Raw genomic sequence first — 18,605 nt, 5'->3', positions numbered from 1 at the left:
ACATGCTCCAAGCCATTTCTGATGACTACTTCACAAATTCCAGACAGAAGCCTGCGCCCTTCAGTGGTGCTGGTGACAGGGGCCTCCACAGCCCCTTGGGTGGGCTCCCTTCTTCAAGAGCTGCACAGACTGGCCGACAAGACATTACGCCAGTCCTTTTCCAGCTTCATTGGCTGCCAGTCCAGGTCCGGCCTGATTCAAAGTACTATTATTAACATTTAAAGCCCTAAACAGCTTGGGGCCAGGCGATCTGAAGGAACGCCTCCTCCCGAATTATTATTATTATTATTATTATTTATTTATATAGCACCATCGATGTACATGGTGCTGCACAGACCACACAGTAAATAGCAAGACCCTGCCGCATAGGCTTACAATCTAATAAAGTTGTAGTAAACAATAAGGAGGGAAAGAGAATGCAAACAGGCACAGGGAAGTGTAAACAGACCCCAAGGTCATCCTCAGGGGTTCTTCTCCGCGAGCCCCTGCCAAAGGAAGCGAGGCAGGGGGCTACCAGGAGGAGCAGGGCCTTCTCTGCTGTGGCACCCCGGCTGTAGAATGAGCTCCCTAAGGAGGTTCGCTTGGCACCTACATTATATGCTTTTAGACGCCAGGTGAAGACCTTTTTATTCTCCCAGCATTTTAACAGTCTATAAATAAATTTTAACTTGGTGTTTTAAATTTGTCATTTTGCATTGCTGCTGTTTTTATCTGGTTGAGCTTTTATATTGTATTTTATATTATGGTTTTATACTGTTGTTTTATACTTTGAATGTTTTTAATTTGGTGAACCGCCCAGAAACCTCCGGCTATTGGGCGGTATAGAAATGCAATAAATAAATAAATGTGTTTCTATCCCTTCTGGCCACGGAGGGGGTTTCTCCTCCCAGGAAGCCACTTCGTGGCCAGGGCGGCAGTTTCACTGAGACACACGCACACACAGGGCAGGGCACACGCAGGTTTATTCGCTCCCCTCTCGCCCACATTACTGCTCCACGTTCTTGACACGCAGCACAACGGGGACGGAGGTGCACGGGATCATCCCCAAGTCTGTGATCACCAGATCCACCAGTTCCAGGGGCGTCACGTCATACACAAGGTTGAGGAGGCGCAGCGACTTGCTCTCCTGCCAGCCGGCCAGCGGGCTCCTCCCTGGCTTCGACCCAATCAGGTCATCGGGGTCATCTGCAGGGACATCGGAACATCAGAAGAGCCCTGAGGCTGGATCAGAGCGAGGGCCCTTCCAGTCCACCTCTCCATTCACAAAGGGGCTGAACCGCTGTCAACCAGGGACCCACAAGCAGGACACGAGCGCAACAGCACCCTCCCACCCATGTTCCCCAGCCACTGGTGTATTATCCAACCCACTTTCAAAGCCAGCCAAATTGGCGGCCACCACCACATCTTGTGATACTGAATTCCATAATTTAATTACATGCTGTGTGGAGAAGTACACAGTGGGCACCATGGCTCCCCCTCCCACCCCCTGTGAAGGTCAAGCACTAGGGCAAAACCAGGGGGGAAGGTCTCCCAGAGAAAGGCAGGAAATCCCAGCCCCCTTCCAGGTCTTCTGAAGGTGGCGGCAGCCGACCCCGGCCACTCTTCGCAAACCGCTTCAGAGGGCAAGCGGCCAGCCTCCCACCGTAGGGGCATAGGCAACCGAGAGCCAGCCTCTTTCTCCCACACATCCCAGGGCCCATTTTGTTTGCTGCGATGGTAGCCTGTTTGCCCGATCTGCAGAGGACGAGGCCTTCTACAGCCCCCTGGACAGAACCTCTGCTTGGCCGGACGGCTGCCCTGTGGCCCCTTGCTCTCAGAGAATCATAGAATAGAAGAATTGGAAGGGGCCTACAAGGCCATCGAGTCCAACCCCCTGCTCAATGCAGGAATCCACCCTAAAGCATCCCTGACAGGTGGTTGTCCAGCTGCCTCTTGAAGGCCTCTAGTGTGGGAGAGCCCACAACCTCCCTAGGTAAATGACTCCATTGTCGTACTGCTCTAACAGTCAGGAAGTTTTTCCTGATGTCCAGCTGGAATCTGGCTTCCTTTAACTTGAGCCCGTTATTCCGTGTCCTGCACTCTGGGAGGATCGAGAAGAGATCCTGGCCCTCCTCTGTGTGACAACTTTTCAAGTATTTGAAGAGTGCTATCATCTCCCCTCAATCTTCTCTTCTCCAGGCTAAACATGCCCAGTTCTTTCAGTCTCCCTTCATAGGGCTTTATTTCCAGACCCCTGATCATCCTGGTTGCCCTCCTCTGAACATGCTCCAGCTTGTCTGCGTCTTCTCTCTGAAGCGCTCCCGGAACTCGGCACCAGTCCCTGCCCAGGTCGGAAGTGCCCTACGGAGTCCCGGGCTCACCCCGCTCCTAGCCGATCCTGCTTCACAGGTTGTTGCGAGAGAAATGTGCGCGTCCGTGCTGCACGGTCCGTGCTGGGTGGGCTTCTCCGCATGCAAGCGGCAGTCCCCGGCCACCTCCCTCCCACTCCCAGCCAGGCCATGGCCTACCGAGCTCATTGGAGACGAAGGAGTCCGTCTGGACCCGCTCGCAGAACTTGTAGGTCTCGCAGCAGACCAGGACCGGCACGTTGTGGGCCTTGGAAAGCAGCGCGATTTGGGAGGTGCCCATCCGGGACATTACGGAGCCGTTAGCCAACAGTGCATGAGCTCCGAGCAGCACCTTGGAGACCTATGGATGGGGGGGGGGGGAGGAAGCGGCAGTGTTGGTAGGGCCGGCCCTCGCGTGAGGAAGGGCACCGTCAGCGGAGGAGGGCCTGTGCTCGCCACCACCGCTGCCACCCCCCCAACCTATACACGTACCTGCCATGTTGCTGGCGCCTGCTCTGTGCTGAATGAGTGGCCCCTGAGGGAGCAGATGCAGTGGGAGGGGGCCAGGTGGGGGAACATTCCTTACCAGGCCCAACCCTCAAGCTCCCAGAGCAGTCTGGGTGGAGTAGGGTGACTGGCGGAGGTCGGGGAGGGCTGGAAGGGGAGGGGCCCCACCTGATGCCCACTGTGACTCAGCAGCTGCAGCAGTCTCTCCAGCCCCCTCCCCCCAAGCCCCAGACCCAGCAGCAAAGGCCTGCCAGCCCCACGCGCCCCCCTTCCCCCCGGTGCCTGCAGTGCCCCCCACCTCTGGCAAGACGTAAGAGATGGCGTTGATGAGCACGTAGCTGCAGCGAACACCCTGCTTCACCAGGCGTCGCAGCGTCTCCCGGCCCTCCAGCCGTGGCTGGCTGTCCACCACCACCACCCGGAAAGCACGGTCCTTGCCGTGAGCGTCGCAGAGCGTCTGGCTCACCAGGGACGAGCTGCCAGGCAAACGGACACGGGGCAATCAGGGGGGAGGGAGGAGTAGGAGGGGCCTTCTGTGAGCCTAGCCCCCACCCACCCCCGGCAGATGGAGGTGGGAAGCCCGGCCTCCCCACCCTCCAAACCCCACCTTCTGAAGCATTGGACCAGTCGGGGGCGGAGGTGCCCCCTTCCCCCTGCAGGGCCCAGGGCACGCAGTGGCTCTGCAGCGGCTGCCGTGGCTCCCTGGCCCACGCAGCTCCCGGCCCCAGGCACAGCCCGTACCATCCGTAGACCAGGATGACGTCTCCATTGCTGATCTTCTCGAAGGCAAACTTGGAGATGGCCTTGGCTGCCAGGATGATCTTCTCCCGCTCGTACTTGTCGATGGCATCCTGAAGGGCCGCCTTGGCCTGTGGCCGGGAGACAGAGCTGGTCACTCTGGCAGAGCCCCCTGCCCCCGCCCCGCCTTATGCATCGCTTTGCTCACGTTCAGAGCCCCCTCCTCTCCCAACAGGGTGTGGGGAGGGTCTCCCACCCTAGCTCTCACAGCCCTTCTGGGGAAGAAGAGCAGCCACGGAACCACAGCTCCTCCAGAGCTCCAGGGAGGGAGAAGTGCAGAAGTGCCAGGAGCGGAGGGGAGGCGGAGCGCCCTCCTCTACCGAACGGGTAAGGCTTCGTAGGCTACCATGGGGGGGACCCCCAATTCCCAAAGGGCCGCCCCCCTCCCCCGGAGTTGCAGAGCTCACCTTTTCCTCTCGCATGGAGCCAGGCAGGGCCGAGATCTCCTTCTTGAGGAACTTGATCGCGTTGCCCATACTGGCGGAGAGGGGCCGGCACTGGTTCAGGAAGCTGTGGGGGAAAGAGAGGCTCAGCCCCGCGCTGCTGCCAGGGTGCCTTCCCGTCTCCCCGCCCAGGTGCCCCTGCCCTTCCCCCGGCTCCCAGTCACCTGATGTAGGGCTTGAGCTTGTTCACCAGGTCCCGGGAGAGCTCCTCGTTGGCTGGGGTGCTGTAGTCCCCGATCACCTGCGGGGCAGAAGGAAAGGGAAGCTGCAAGCCAGCAAGGCCAGCTTGAGGGCCGCTAGGGCCCAAGAGGAGCCCTCCTGCCTCCAGCCCCAGGGGGCCCCTGAGGCCAGCGACCTGAGGCCATTCTGGGAATGCCGCCTTAAAGGGGCGGCGGTGGCAAGAGCCTGTTCTAACGCAGGGGCCAGGCTGCTTTGAACCTGGAGGCTGCTTAGAGCCATTGTGACTAGTAGCCACTGGCAAACTCCTCCTCCTCCTCCATCAGTGTGACCCCCTCTCTTTTAAACCAGCTGGCCAGGACCACAGTCCTGTGGGGTAGCAGGGAGTTCCATGCATCCCCAGAGTGCTACGAGAGAGGGAAAAGAACCTCTTTCCTCCAATTTTCAAGTCCATTAGCGAACTGGACTGAGACTAGTAGTAGTCCAGGGGGGGAGGGCTCCTCCCCTCCCCTTCTGCCAGTGCCCTCGGAGAGGTGGGTTCCTGCACTGAGCAGGGTGTGTGGGTGTGGGTGGGTGTGGACTCGATGGCCTGATAGGTCCCTTCCAACTCTCTGATTCTCTGCCTCCCAGCATAGGCTCAGGGGAGACCGGCTGGGAGAGGCAGGGAGGCCTCTTCTGCGACCCTTCAGCTGGTTGTGGAATTCTCTTCTGCAGGAGTTTGTCTCTTCCCTCTTCCTCGCGGCTGCTGCAGGAGCTTCCTCTTTTCCTCTTACCGTATTTCTTCGATTCTAAGACGCCATCGATTCTAAGACGCACTCCAGTTTTAGAGCTGTTTATTTGTGGGGGGGGGGAAGTGCGTCTTAGAATCAAAGAAATACGGTATTATTATATTTATTTGTATCCCGCCTTTTGCCCAATACTGGGCAGTACTATGGCATTTTAGGGTAGCTGTTTGTAATTTGCCTAAAAAAGATTAATTATTGGGCAGATTAGAAATATAATAAATAAATATTTACATTTTATGAAAATAATGTAGGTAAATTATTATTTTTATCAGAAAAACAGGATGGAAGTGATCTCAAGTAGTTACAAAAACAAAATAAAGCTAGGTGCGGCTGCACCAAAGAGCTGTATGTGGGCACAGCCACACCACCACCAGCCTCACTTCCAATCCGTTTCCTAATAATCCCTCCGCATGTGTGACACGTGTGAATGTCTCTTTAAGGGGTCTGCAGCTGTTATGTCTCCAGGTCCTCCTCCTCCTCCTCCTCCAAGGCCTGGGTGGGGCTTCTGCTCTATGCACTTCTTGGTGTGGGAGTTGAAGCAGGCGGTTTGACGCGGGGCTGCTCCTAGACGCTTTAACAATAAAGGAAACCAAACCGTCAAGCAAGAGGCTTTGGAGTTATTGCTTGGCGGTCAAGGTCTGGGGCGAGCGACAGGCTGAGCAGGTAAGCTCACCCCTATGGTCCCTCTGCCCGAGGGATACCACAGCATGAAACACACCCATTTCACACCGGTGGTGAAAGGCTGCCTCAATCCAGAGGGAGAAGTGGGTAACAAATTATTATTAAAATTCCTGACATGTATGGACGATAACTTTCTCCTACAGAAAGTGGTGGAAGGAACTAGAGGGTCGGCAATCCTTGTCTTGTTATTGACCAATAGGGATGACTTAGTGGATAAAGTGGCAGTTACGGGAACTCTGGGGGAAAGTGACCACGTCATACTTGAATTCTTGATTATGAAGGAGACAAAAGTCGAGCATAGCCATACACGTACTCTGGATTTTAGGAAAGATGATTTTAATAAACTCAGAACTATAATAAGTAAGGTCCCGTGGCAAGGGAGCCTAATGAGAAAAGGAGTGCAGGATGGGTGGGAGTATTTAAAAAAAGAAATTTTAAAGGCACAGTTACAAACTATTCCAACAAGGAGAAAAGATAGAAGACAACAGAGGAAACCAATGTGGCTCCACAAAAAGCTTAGAGATGACCTGAAAACAAAAAGGGATACATATAGGAAGTGGAAGGAAGGCCAGGCTACAAAAGAAGAGTACAGACAAGTGGCGCAGAAGTGCCGAAATGGCGTCAGGAAGGCTAAAGCTGTGAATGAGCTGAGATTAGAGAGGGATGCTAAAAACAATAAAAAGGCTTTCTTCAGATACGTGAGTAGTAAAAGACAAAGGAAAGAAATGGTGGTTCAACTGCTTAATGAGGATGGCAAATTGATAACAGATGACAAAGAAAAGGCTGAAGTGCTCAATTCCTACTCCCAAAAGCGGGTCTATGACCCCCCTGGAAAAAGTGAAGCAGAAGTTGAGGGGGCAGGATTGCAGTTTGAGATTGATCAACAAATGGTCAAAGAACACCTAATTTCCTTTAATGAGTTTAAATCTCCAGGGCCCGATGAACTGCATCCTAGAGTAATGAAGGAGCTAGCAGAAGAACTCTCAGAACCTTTGTCTATTATCTTTGCAAAATCATGGAAGACGGGTGAGGTGCCGGACGACTGGAGGAGGGCTAACGTTGTCCCTATCTTCAAAAAGGGCAAAAAGGAGGAACCTGGGAACTACAGACCAGTCAGTCTGACATCCATCTCTGGGAAAATTCTGGAGCAGATTATAAAGAAGTCAATCTGTAAACACCTTGAAATCAATGCAGTGATTACTAGAAGCCAACATGGATTTGTCAGGAACAAATCCTGTCAGACTAATTTGATCTCATTTTTTGATAGGATAACCTCCCTTGTGGACTGTGGGAATGCGGTGGACGTCATATATCTTGACTTCAGCAAAGCTTTTGACAAAGTACCACATGACATTCTGATTAACAAACTAGCTAAAAGTGGGCTAGATGGAACAACTATTAGGTGGATTCACAGTTGGCTACAGAATCGGACTCAAAGAGTACTTATCAATGGAACCTTCTCAAACTGGGGAGAGGCAACGAGTGGGGTGCCGCAGGGCTCAGTCCTGGGCCCAGTGCTCTTCAACATTTTTATTAATGATTTGGACGAGGAGGTACAGGGAACGCTGATCAAATTTGCAGATGACACATAATTGGGCGGGATAGCTAATACCCTGGAAGACAGAAACAAACTTCAAAGTGATCTTGATAGGCTGGAGTGCTGGGCTGAAAACAACAGAATGAAATTTAATAGGGATAAATGCCAAGTTCTACATTCAGGGCATAGAAACCAAATGCACAGTTACAAGATGGGGGACACTTGGCTCAGCAATACTACAAACGAGAAGAATCTTGGAATTGTTGTAGATCGCAAGCTGAATATGAGCCAACAGTGCGATATGGCTGCAAGAAAGGCAAATGCTATTTTGGGCTGCATTAATAGAAGTATAGCTTCCAAATCACGTGAGGTCCTGGTTCCTCTCTATTCGGCCCTGGTTAGGCCTCATCTAGAGTATTGCGTCCAGTTCTGGGCTCCACAATTCAAGAAGGACGCAGACAAGCTGGAGCATGTTCAGAAGAGGGCAACCAGGATGATCAGAGGTCTAGAAACAAAGCCCTATGAAGAGAGACTGAAAGAACTGGGCATGTTTAGCCTGGAGAAGAGAAGATTGAGAGGAGACATGCTAGCACTCTTCAAATACTTAAAAGGTTGTCACACAGAGGAGGGCCAGGATCTCTTCTCGATCCTCCCAGAGTGCAGGACACGGAATAACGGGCTCAAGTTAAAGGAAGCCAGATTCCGGCTGGACATCAGGAAAAACTTCCTGACTGTTAGAGCAGTGCGACGGTGGAATCAGTTACCTAGGGAGGTTGTGGGCTCTCCCACACTAGAGGCATTCAGGAGGCAGCTGGACAACCCTCTGTCAGGGATGCTCTAGGGTGGATTCCTGCATTGAGCAGGGGGTTGGACTCAATGGCCTTGTAGGCCCCTTCCAACTCTGCTATTCTATAATTCTATGATGATGATGATCATCATCATCATCCCCCCCATATCCCCCAAATCATCTTCCTGCTTGTTTGGGCGTTGAATACTCCACTCTGCAATACAGAGCCTCGGGACAGCTTCCAGTATAAAATATAAATCACTAAAATGCAATAGCAATTTTGCTAGATGGAACAAAGGCCGAGATCTAAAAAGCCTGGGACAATGAAAGCCTAGGAAAGCCTAGCATCCAAAAGACTACAAATGCTGGTGCCCGTCCAGCCTCATTGGGGATAGAACTGCAAAGCCAGGCACCACCCGGGCAATAGCCCTCTCTGCCTCTGACCTCCGAGGTAGATCTTAATTTGGGGACTGGCTCTTGCAGGAGAATAAATTCCGAGGGCCTCCGGGCTGAAGTAGTTCAGGGCTTCATAGAATCATGGAACAGTAGAGTTGGAAGGGGCCTATACATTGAGTCCAACCCCCTGCTCAATGCAAGAATCCACCCTACAGCATCCCTGACAGATGGTTGTCCAGCTGCATCTTGAAGGCCTCCCGTGTGGGAGAGCCCACAACTAGGTCTTACTGGCAAGGAGCCACTGCCTGCCAGCTCAGGCCTCAACCACATGAAGTCAGGACATGCTGCCGCATCGTTTCACGCCCACTTAATGCTGAGCCTCATTTGCCATTTTGCTGCCCAGTCGGCCAGTGTGGAGAGGCCCAGATTGAGCCCGGCAGCGCCCTCCCTGCCCCGGCACACACCTGTTTGAAGACCCTCAGGAGCGCAATGCAGCGGGCATTGGAGCCGTTGACGATGCCCTGGGAATACTGGAGACCGAGCCGCACCACTGCGGGGTGGATGGCGGACGCCGGGATGCTGCGGTGGGAAGTTCACCATACGTTATAATGGGCATCGTTTATATGCTCCCCCCCAAAAGCAGTGCTTGGGGCACGTTGCCCTAATACACACATACAGTCACTCAAAAGCTCAACGAGGAGAAATGCTTAAAAGGGGGGGGGGCACAGCTGCTGCGACGTTCTTTTTGTTCACCTGTTTTTGTTTACTTACAATACTTATATATTGCTCCTCGTTCAATAATTTCAGAGCAGTGGACAAACAGAATAAAACAATAAAAACAAAATAAAACACATTAAAATACATTTGTAAAAGAAAGTATGAATAAAACCACAGCTGGTCATTAAAGGAAGGCTTCCTGGAACAACATTTTCAGGAGGCGCCAAAAGGAATACAACCTTGGTGCCTGCCTGACCTCCGTAGGAGGGGAGCCACCACACTGAAGGCTCTTCTCCTGGTGGACTCCAATTGGGCCACAGGTCCACGTGGAACCACCAGGAGCAGGCCCTCGGATGACCTCAGTGACTGGGCAGGTTGGCAGGGGAGAAGGCGCTCTCTCAGGTATCCTGGACCCAAGAACCTTAAACCTGGACTGGTAGCCAATAGGCAGCCAGTGCAGTTCCCTCAGCAGAGGAGTTACATGCTGGAAAGGGGCAGATCTGGACAACAGCTGAGCTGCAACATTCTGCACTAGCTCCAGCTTCCAGAGCATCTTCAAGGGCAGCCCCACATAGAGATCGTTGCAGTAATCCAGTCTTGAGGCTACTAATGCCTTTACCACCGTGGCCAAGCTATCCCTGTCCAGGAGAGGCCGTAGCTGGTGAGCCAGCTGAAGCTGGTAAAAGGCACTCTAAGCCACTGTGACCACTTGAGCCTCCAGCAAGAGAGACGGATCTAAGAGTACCCCCAAACTACGAACCTGATCTTTCAGAGGGAGTGCAACCCTTCCAGAACAGGCCATGAGCCTCCCTCCCGGACTCGGGAACCACTCACCCACAGGGCTTCCGTCTTGCCAGGGTGCAGTTGGCCCTCATCCAGCTCATTACTGAGTCTGGGCACCAGTCCAGGACCTGCACAGCCTCACCTGATTCAGTTGTCACAGGGAGATAGAGCTACGTGTCATCAGCGTATTGATGGCATTTAGCTCCAAATCCCCCAAATGACCACTCCCAGCGGCTTCATATAGACGTTAAATAACATTGGGGACAAGATGGTGCCCTGTGGCAGCCCATATCTCAATTGCCAAGAGGCCCAAGGACCGGTCACCCAATACTGCTCTCTGAAAACGACCCTGTAGGTAGGACCAGAACCTCTGTAGCAGTGACTCCGATGCCCATGATCCCACGGAACTGATTCAGGAGGATACCATTGGTCAATGGTAGCAAAAGCCAAAGAGAGATTGAGAAGAATTAACGGGGTTGCACCCCCCCTTTCCCTCTCTCGATAAACGTCATCCATCAAGGCGACCAAGGCTGACTCAGTCCCATAACCAGATCGAAACTCAGACTGGAATGGGTCAAGGTAACCAATAACATCCAAGAGTGCCTGCAGGTGCTCTGCCAAAACCCTCTCAAGTACCTTCCATTTTTGAAATACCAAAATGGAAGAGAAACCTGAAACGACGCGCCAGAAAGCGGTACAGAAATAGCAAATCTTGAAGCGTCTGGAACACAAAGGCTTCCCATCGTGCGGGGGAATTTATTTATTTATTTATTTAATTACATTTATATACCGCCCCACAGCCGAAGCTCTCTGGGCAGGAACCAGGAGGAGGGTGACACTCCGGCAAAAGTGACCTCTGCGGGGAGAATGCTGGCCTGGCAGCTCAGATCTAGCCGTGACGGAAGGGGATGGCTGGGTTCATCCCTCCCTGCCGGCCTCCCTTCCAGCCTGGAAAGGGCCCTGCTGTCCTGGCATCGCTTGTATGAGTTCCAGCCTGTCTGAATGAAGCCTATTCGGTGGGTTTGAGCCCCTGCAACCCCCTCCCCAAACAGGCACCCACCTCATTTGCTGTGTCAGCAATTCTTTGCGACTGTACTGATGCAGGTGGGAGAAGAGGCTGACTTTGGCGCCATAATCTGGCCTCAGAGGCACCTGGACAGAGGGAGAAAAGCAGGCGGCGGGTGGACGGCTGCACACCCCAGCTTCCAGCCCTGGGCCCCTGCCTACGAGGAATCCTTCGCTCACAGCGCCACCTGCCCCAGAACCATTTGTGTGGCTGCAAACCCTATTAGAAAGCGGGACCAGCTACCAACCGGAAGGAGAAAGGAGAGCTGAGGTGGGGAGCAACAGTTCACGGAGGCCCAGATCCGCCTCCTCCGGGGCCAAAGCACCATTCCTCTGAGGCTGCAAGGGCCAGCCCCCTAAATTGGTGGTGGGGAAACCTGCCTCTAGGCTGGATGTGGCCTGCCAGACCCCCTCATGCAGCCTGTATTATTATTATTATTATTATTTATTTATATAGCACCATCAATGTGGAAGCCCCTCCCTCTCACTGAAGCCCTGCCCCTCAGGAAAGGTGAGGAAAGCTGTCGCCCCGCCCCCAGAGCCCTGGGCTGCCTGGAAGTGGCTGCTCCTCAGAGAGCAACTCCCTCTTGCTGCTGCCGTGTGCATGGGTGGGTGCATGGGTGGCGCGTGCACACGAGGGGTGTGCGCAGGCGGATGAGGGCAAGGAGCTGGGTGTCTCTGTGGTCGGGGGAAATACATCTCTGGTTACGGGGCTTGCACAATGTAAACGCCGGTCTAGCCATGTAACTTTAGACCTTATGATTACAGGAGTGCGGGGGTGGGGGCTTTAATCCAGCCCTGAGGGCACCAGGGCCCCTTCCTGGCATGGGCCCCTGGAAAGGCAATGCAGCCCTGGGGCTGGCAAAAGCGCTCCCTGGGTCCCTGCCCTCTGGCTCGGGGCCTCTCCTAACCGTATATGCTGGATGCCACCACAGAGACCAGGGCAGTCTCCGCATGCTCAGAGACCCCTTCCTCCGCCTCCTCCTAAGGCTCAGGGCTCTCCCCCCTTCGACCCCATCGAAAGCTGCTTCCCGCCTCAGACAGAGAAGCTCACAGCGACCCTCCCGGATGTGCTCCCCGTTCCGCCCCCCGCCAGCCCCCCTACCTGCTGGCGCTCCAGCTTCTTGGCCAGCTTCTTCTGGGCGGCGGGATCATCCACCTGCACGTGCTCCGGCAGCCGCTTCACCACTGGCGGAAGGGAAGACGGGCGGAAGCGGCTCAGGGCCGGGTGGGCGGGCTGGGTGCCAGTCCCCGCTCCCCCCCCCCGGTGGCGGAGCCTCACCTGTTTGGGCCTCCCCGGCCGCCGGGCGGGGCTTGGCCGGTAAGGCCGGGGCCTGGCCCTGCTCGCCCCTCCGGCTTTGCTTCTGCGCCCGGTCGGCCTCCTGCTTGGCCCGGCGCTCCGCCCGCAGCTCGGCCTTGCTTTTGCCCGGCCCCGCGCCGCGTTCGCCGCCGCCGCCGCATGACGGCCTGCGCTCCTCGGGCTTGGAAGGCTCCGGCCCTAGACCCCCCACCCACGGCGGCAAGGGAGGAGACGCGGAGGTCAGCGAGGGGGCGCCGAGGCCGCCGCCGCCGCCCAGCAGCGCCCGCGGCCTCGGCCCGGCCTCCCTGCCGCCCTCCGCCCTCCCCGTCCCGGCACCTGGCGATGGCGGCGGCCCGGGCCCGGTGCCGGCGCGTGCAGGCGCCTCGGGGAGCGGCTCCTTGTCCTTCTCCGCGTCGCGCCGCTTCTTCTTCTGCTGCTTCTTCTCCTTGCGGAGCTGCAGCTTCTCCTCGCGGGACAGCGGCTCCGCGCCGGGCGCCTGCGGGCGGAGACACGGAGGGAAGGAAGGAGGGAAGGAACGGAGGACGCCGTCGCCGCCGCCGCCGGCAGGGTGAAACGCAGCCCGGCAAGCGGCCCAACCCCGGCGCCCGCCCCCGCATTTACCTGGCCGGGCTCCGCGCCGCCGCCGCCGCCGCCACCACCACGCGCCGCCATCATCCTCGCCGCCGTCTGTCCCGCTGCGCGGCGCTGCTCCGGCGCCCCCTGCCGGGCGAGGGCGGCCCGACACGCCCCTCCGCTCCGCGCGCCTCCGCCGAGCCAGCTCGGCCAGGCGCACCTCCGCGCCCGCTCGTGGGGGCGCCGGGGAGCAGGAGGGCGAGCGGCCGCCCCTGGGATCCCCCCCGGGCCGAGCCCGCGCCTCCGCGCAGCCCCCCCGGGGGTGATGGCGAAACCCCTGGGCGCTCCGGTGGCCCCGCGCGAGCGGCGCCTTCAGCGGCCGGGGAGGGCGACGCGCGTCCCCCCGCCCCGTGCGGCGCCCATGCCGCTCCCCTGCGTCTCCCTCGCCCACCCTCCCCCGCCCGAGGCCGCGGCGGCGGCGGCGGCGGCGGCACCGGATCCCTCCTGGGCCAGACCGTCCCGCGGGGAGGGGCGTGGCCACGGGGTGGGCGTGGCGGCGGCGCCTCCTGCCCCGCCCACGGCGCCCCCCCTGCCTGCCTGCCTGCCTGCCTGCCTCCCTCAACATGGCGGCGGCGCCCGGGCTCGGTTCCGGCCTGGCTCGGAGGTAGCGGCGGCGGCGGCGGCGAGACGAGGCGGCGGCGGCGGCCATGCACTTCTCCATCCCGGAGACCGAGACCCGCGCCGGGGACGGCGGCGGGGGCGGCAGCAGCACCGCGGCCTACGTGGTGGGTGCTGGGGCGGAGAGCAGAGCGAGGAGGCTCCCCGGGACCCGCCCCTGGGAAAGGCGGCCTCTGCCCGGAGGAGCCCGCAGGGCGGCGGGGCGATGGCGGCGCCTTCGGGCCGGTGCGAGGGGAGCCCGGCTGGCCCCCGCCCCGCTCGCGGCTCTCGGGCGGGCAGCAGGCAGGGTCTGCGCGGGCGGGCGCGGGGCCTGCCTGTCCCCGCGGGGAGGGCCCGGAGGAGGAGGAGGAGGGGGTCGCCAGGCCAGGCGCCGGCCGGAGGGGCTGCGTCTGGCGCGCCCCGGGGTTCCGCCGCCCCTCGCGAAGCGTCCGCGGGCACCGGCTGCAGAGGAGGCTCCCGGGCCACTCTTCCCCTGCGCCTGCGCGAGACCGAAGGCCGCCGCCGCCGCCTCCCGGGAAGGCCGTCCAGATGCGCAAGGCGGGGGCCTGGCTGCCCCCGAGCGCCCCCACCCCGGTCAGCGGGCTCTCGGGCTGCTGCAGAGGCAGCACTGCAGGCCTTTCTCTGGAGGAGGAGGAGGAGGAGGAGGAAGCGGGGCTTGGCCGGCCCTTGCCTTTGAGGCAGGCGGAGGAGGGGGCAGGGCACTCCTCTGCAGGGGGGTCTCTGCCGGGCAGGCGCCCCCAGGCAGGCGGGCTGGCTTGGGCCTGCAGCTTGCTTCCCTTGGCGGTTGGGACCTGCACGTTCTCCCACTTGGCTGTGGCTGTGCCCAGCAGGCCCCTTCTGCTCTAGCATGGCTGTTGTTTCCTCAGCCTGGGTAGCAGCTCAGGGGGGCAGAGGCAGCGTACTGGGCTGGCTGGGTCCATGTATTTATTTATTTAGCTGCCTGCTCTTGGATTAGGAAGGGGTGCAGCGGATCCCTGGCCCAGGAGAAGGGAGCCGCTCCCTGGGGACTCATGCCAAACGAGGGTCCTGCCACCCCAGTGCAACTTTGAGGGCAGGATGGCTGGCCGGGCTCCCCCTCCCCAAGCCTGGTTCTGTTGCCCTGCCCCGTTTGCTGACGCTGCACTCTCTCCTCCTCACAGGCCTACAGCATCCACGTGAACGGGGTCTTGCACTGCCAAGTGCGCTACAGCCAGTTGCTGGGCCTGCACGAACAGGTGAGGAGAAGCTGGGTGGCAGCCCGCAACGCCGCCCCATCGCAGCCTTGGCGTTCCCCTGGCCTGTGCTCTCCCCCACCGGCCTGCCACAGGGATGGGGGCGGTGGCAAGTGGCAGAGCAGGCGGGCGCCGCTTCCCTTGGGGCTGCGTTCTGAGCACCGGCGGTGGTTGTCTTCCTGCAGCTGAGGAAAGAATATGGCGCCAACGTGGTGCCTGCCTTTCCGCCAAAGAAGATCTTCACCCTCACCCCCGTGGAGGTGGAGCAGCGGCGGGAGCAGCTGGAGAAGTACATGCAAGCCGGTGAGTGTTCTGAGGGGCGGGAGCGGGGCTCGTGCGGCGGGCCGAGAGAGTCTTTGGGCGCAAGTCTTGGCTGGAGGAAAGGCCAGCCAGGAAGCCGCCCGGGCTGATAGCCGCGTTCTCCTCTGTCAACCCACAGTGCGTCAGGACCCCTTGCTGGGAGGCAGCGAGATCTTCAACAGCTTCCTGCGCAAAGCCCAGCAGGTAAGGTGGGCGGAGCCCGTGGCAGCGGGGTGGGGGGGCAGGCCTGGCGGAGATCGGCTGACGGCAGTCCTCGTGTGCCCCCAGGAGACCCAGCAGATCCCCACTGAGGAGGCGCACCTGGAGGTGCTGCTGTCCAACGGGCAGAAGGTGAAAGTCAACATCCTCACGTCAGACCAAACGGAAGATGTCCTGGAGGTGAGCGCTTCCCAGGGGGGTGGCAGCGGCAGCAGCGGCATGCCTTGGGGGCTTGGTATTTATTTATTCCCCTCCCCCGCCTTGCTAAAGATAAGACCGGGGGATGTATCTTTCTTCTCGGGGGCGAGGGAAGCTGGGCCGAGGGTGGCCCAAGGGGGGTCTTCCATGCAGTGGGCCGGCCGGCCGGCAGCCCTTCCTGAGCTCCTGCTGGAGGGAGAGTTCCGCCTGGGGTGACCTTCCCTCACCTCCGCATTGTTCACAGGCTGTGGCCTCGAAGCTGGACTTGCCAGAGGACTTGATTGGCTACTTTCATCTCTTCCTGGTGCGGGAAGCCAAGGACGGAGCCTTTTCCTGTGAGTGCCCGCCTGCCCGGACCCTGCCCTAATCCCCAGGGGGACCAGGAGGTGGTCTGGAGGGAAGGGGGGAGTGGACCTGAGCTGCCTTCTCTTCCAGTCATCCGGAAGCTGCAAGAGTTTGAGTTGCCCTACGTGTCGGTGACTAGCCTCCGCAACCCCGAGTACAAGATCCTCCTGCGCAAGAGGTGAGCGGGGGCAGAGTGGGGGCAGTGAGAGCCCCAACCCCAGCCAGATCAGCAGCTGGCAAAACTCTACTAAATGCCTGTTTCTGCTTCCCCTGCCAGCTACTGGGACTCTGCCTATGATGAGGATGTCATGGAGCAGCAGGTGGGGCTGAACTTGCTCTACGCCCAGGTGAGTGACGGGCCAGGCGCCAGGCCCCTGCTGAGCCACGGGGGGGGGGGGGGGGGGCTGGCCAGGCAAACAATGGCCGGCAGCTACCCTCCTCCTCTGCTCCCTCTCAGACAGTTGCAGACATCGAGAGGGGCTGGATCCTTGCCAACAAGGAGCAGCACCGTCAGCTGAAGTCCCTGCAGGAGAAGGTCTCCAAGAAGGAGGTGGGCCAAGGCACGCGGGGCGGGGCGGGGCGGGGCGGGCAGGGCTCCACCTGCCTTGCCAGCCTTGAGGCGCTTGAGCCTTTTCGCGCTGCGCTTGCTGGTGGCCAGCGGGAGCGGGCTCCGGCCCAAGGGCACCCAGGTTCCCATGCGCACTCGTCTTTTTTCTGTTATTTTCCACAGTTCATCCGCTTGGCACAGACCCTCAAGTATTACGGCTATCTCAAATTCGACCCCTGTGTCACGGACTTCCCCGAGAAGGGCTGCCATGTCATTGTTGGGGCAGGGAACAGTGAGCTGAACTTCCAGGTCAAGCTGCCCAATGACCAGATCAAGGAGGGGAGTTTCAAGGTGACCCGGATGCGCTGCTGGCGGGTTACGTCCTCGGTGAGTGACTGTGCAAAGCCGCTGCTGCCTCGGACGGGACGGGACGACCGTGGCTCCATCTTGCTGAGGGTGGGCTGCTCTGTCCTGGCCATGCTGCTCGGAGATCCTCGTGACTAGAGGTGCCAGTGAGCTGGGTGTCTTCTGCATGCAAAGCAAGGGCCGCCCAGCCACCATCCCAGCTCCAGCAGGCAAGTGTCAGCCGTGCTCCTTGCTCTCCTTCAGGTGCCTGTGCACAATGGGACGTCCGCCACCACTGCCGGCAAGTCGGAGGTGAAGCTGGAACTTGCCTTTGAGTATCTGATGAGTAAGGATCGCCTGCAGTGGGTCACGATCACCAGCCCACAGGTAGGCAGGCGGGGGTCACGTGTTGGGGATCCCAGCTTGGGGAGGGCAGCAACAGCTTCGGCCCCCTGCCCCCGTTTCCATGCCTGATTGACAACAGGCTCCCTGCAAATAATGCACTTAGAACACCTCAAATGCAAAGAAACTGGATTTTATTCTGGTTTGGCGGAAGGTCATAATTCTGCTGCCAAATCTGGATTTCTTGTGCGGAGTTTACAAAATCAAGGCTCCAGCAGCTGGGGATAATATTACATAGAGAGGTCACAGAACAGCGTCCCTGTTTCCACCCCATCCCCTCTGTTTTTCCAGGCCATAATGCTGAGCATCTGCTTGCAGTCTATGGTGGATGAGCTGATGGTGAAGAAGTCAGGAGGCAGCATCCGGAAGGTAGGGCTCAGGCTGGCTTCCGCGAGCCTTTAGTGGACGGGGACGGGGGACAACGCCTGCCCACCTCATGTAGGAACAGGATACCCTGGGGAGAGGGGGGGGAAGCGCTCAGCTCTCTGAGCTATTTTGCCCTCTTCCTTTCTCCTCCTAGATGTTCCGCAGGCGCCCCAACGGAACCCTGCAGCAGCCAGGCAGCCAGCAAGCCCTGAAGTCTCCCCCTCTTTTGGTAAGCCCGTCCTGCCCCTCCCCCCAGCTACTTCTGCCCACCTGTCTGTCTGTCTGCACAGCCTTTGTCCTTCTCATACACCTTTACCTCTCCTGCCAGGATTCTCCCGACGGCAGCAGGGAATCTATTGCAAAGGTCTCGGTGAGTCCCTGCTCTGCTCCCCTACCCTCCCCCCTGACTGTGGCAGCAAAAAAAGCCAAGCGCCCCCCCCCCCCCCCCCCCGTGCTCATTCCCGTCTCTTCTCCCCCTTACCCAGAGCAAACTTGGCTCAGTCAGCCTGCGGGCCATCAGCCATTCCAGCTCTTCTGCCGACCTGGGGGCCGATGATTTCCACGGCAACTACGCCTTTGAGGGCATTGGCGAGGAGGACCTCTAGGGCCCCTGCCCTAGCCCACCTCCACAGAATGTACAGCCTCCTCCTGGGCGGATCTCAACGTGCCTCAACACCCCCCAGCCAGCTGCCGGGCCTCCAACAGCGGAGGGATGCGGGGCGGCGGCGGCGGCTGGTGGCTTCAGCTCCGTACGCACCAAACTAGGGTAGAGTTGGACTTTTGCACCGGGAGTGGACACGGCTCGGGTGCCTCCCCGTAGACCAATGCATAACCGCTAGGCTTGTAACCTTGTTTATCTTTCTGCTGTTTACAGATGAACATTAACAAATGTTTGTGACAATGATTAAATAGATCATGATTGGGATTGGGTCTTGTGAGCCCCTCCCTCTACGCCGTCCGGCTTCCCAAGCTCCCAGCTGCACCACCCCTGGGTCCCTAAAACACAAACTCCTTCTTCCAGGGGAAAGGTGCCTCTGTCGGATCCAGAGGTGGCTTGAGAGGATGTGGGAATGGCTGAACAGATCCCAGAGCCCGTGCAGTAGATCCCCCTCTCGAAA

The 18,605-nt window shown here is 58.5% G+C and overlaps 2 protein-coding genes across 2 annotated transcripts; one reads left to right on the top strand and one right to left on the bottom strand.

The window, feature by feature from the left end:
- Positions 1-944: 944 nt before the first annotated feature.
- EIF2B4 (eukaryotic translation initiation factor 2B subunit delta) lies at positions 945-12,985 on the bottom strand. The gene is made up of 12 exons (XM_063123661.1): positions 12,925-12,985; positions 12,640-12,799; positions 12,286-12,501; positions 12,109-12,191; positions 10,999-11,090; positions 8,903-9,017; positions 4,240-4,316; positions 4,040-4,142; positions 3,576-3,703; positions 3,133-3,310; positions 2,508-2,688; positions 945-1,185 (listed from the first exon to the last, which is right to left on the bottom strand). Exons 1-12 carry the CDS (start codon positions 12,976-12,978, stop codon positions 986-988), a joined length of 1,587 nt encoding a protein of 528 aa, XP_062979731.1. The 5' UTR covers positions 12,979-12,985; the 3' UTR covers positions 945-985.
- Positions 12,986-13,493: 508 nt separating this feature from the next.
- Positions 13,494-18,412, top strand: SNX17 (sorting nexin 17). The gene is made up of 15 exons (XM_063123660.1): positions 13,494-13,661; positions 14,694-14,768; positions 14,951-15,068; positions 15,205-15,269; positions 15,354-15,464; positions 15,727-15,817; positions 15,918-16,005; positions 16,105-16,174; positions 16,285-16,377; positions 16,558-16,761; positions 16,984-17,106; positions 17,413-17,490; positions 17,642-17,716; positions 17,816-17,857; positions 17,973-18,412. Exons 1-15 carry the CDS (start codon positions 13,584-13,586, stop codon positions 18,090-18,092), a joined length of 1,431 nt encoding a protein of 476 aa, XP_062979730.1. The 5' UTR covers positions 13,494-13,583; the 3' UTR covers positions 18,093-18,412.
- The last annotated feature ends 193 nt before the right edge of the window (positions 18,413-18,605 follow it).

The sequence above is a fragment of the Elgaria multicarinata genome, chromosome 4 (genome assembly GCF_023053635.1).
Source record: "Elgaria multicarinata webbii isolate HBS135686 ecotype San Diego chromosome 4, rElgMul1.1.pri, whole genome shotgun sequence".
Taxonomy (NCBI): domain Eukaryota; kingdom Metazoa; phylum Chordata; class Lepidosauria; order Squamata; family Anguidae; genus Elgaria; species Elgaria multicarinata.
This window is presented reverse-complemented; position numbering and strand designations above follow the sequence as displayed.

What these genes read in the sequence shown, in the direction of transcription:
- EIF2B4 (XM_063123661.1), bottom strand. Translation starts at nt 12,978, where the DNA reads ATGATGGCGGCGCGTGGTGGTGGCGGCGGCGGCGGCGGCGCGGAGCCC. An exon ending in TCCTGAGGGTCTTCAAACAG is followed by an intron (nt 4,317 to 8,902) that starts GTGTGTGCCGGG and finishes TCTGCCCCGCAG; the next exon opens with GTGATCGGGGACTACAGCAC. An exon ending in GCTCCATGCGAGAGGAAAAG is followed by an intron (nt 3,704 to 4,039) that starts GTGAGCTCTGCA and finishes TCCCGGCCACAG; the next exon opens with GCCAAGGCGGCCCTTCAGGA.
- SNX17 (XM_063123660.1), top strand. Translation starts at nt 13,584, where the DNA reads ATGCACTTCTCCATCCCGGAGACCGAGACCCGCGCCGGGGACGGCGGC. An exon ending in TCCTGCGCAAAGCCCAGCAG is followed by an intron (nt 15,270 to 15,353) that starts GTAAGGTGGGCG and finishes GTGTGCCCCCAG; the next exon opens with GAGACCCAGCAGATCCCCAC. An exon ending in GCTGGCGGGTTACGTCCTCG is followed by an intron (nt 16,762 to 16,983) that starts GTGAGTGACTGT and finishes GCTCTCCTTCAG; the next exon opens with GTGCCTGTGCACAATGGGAC.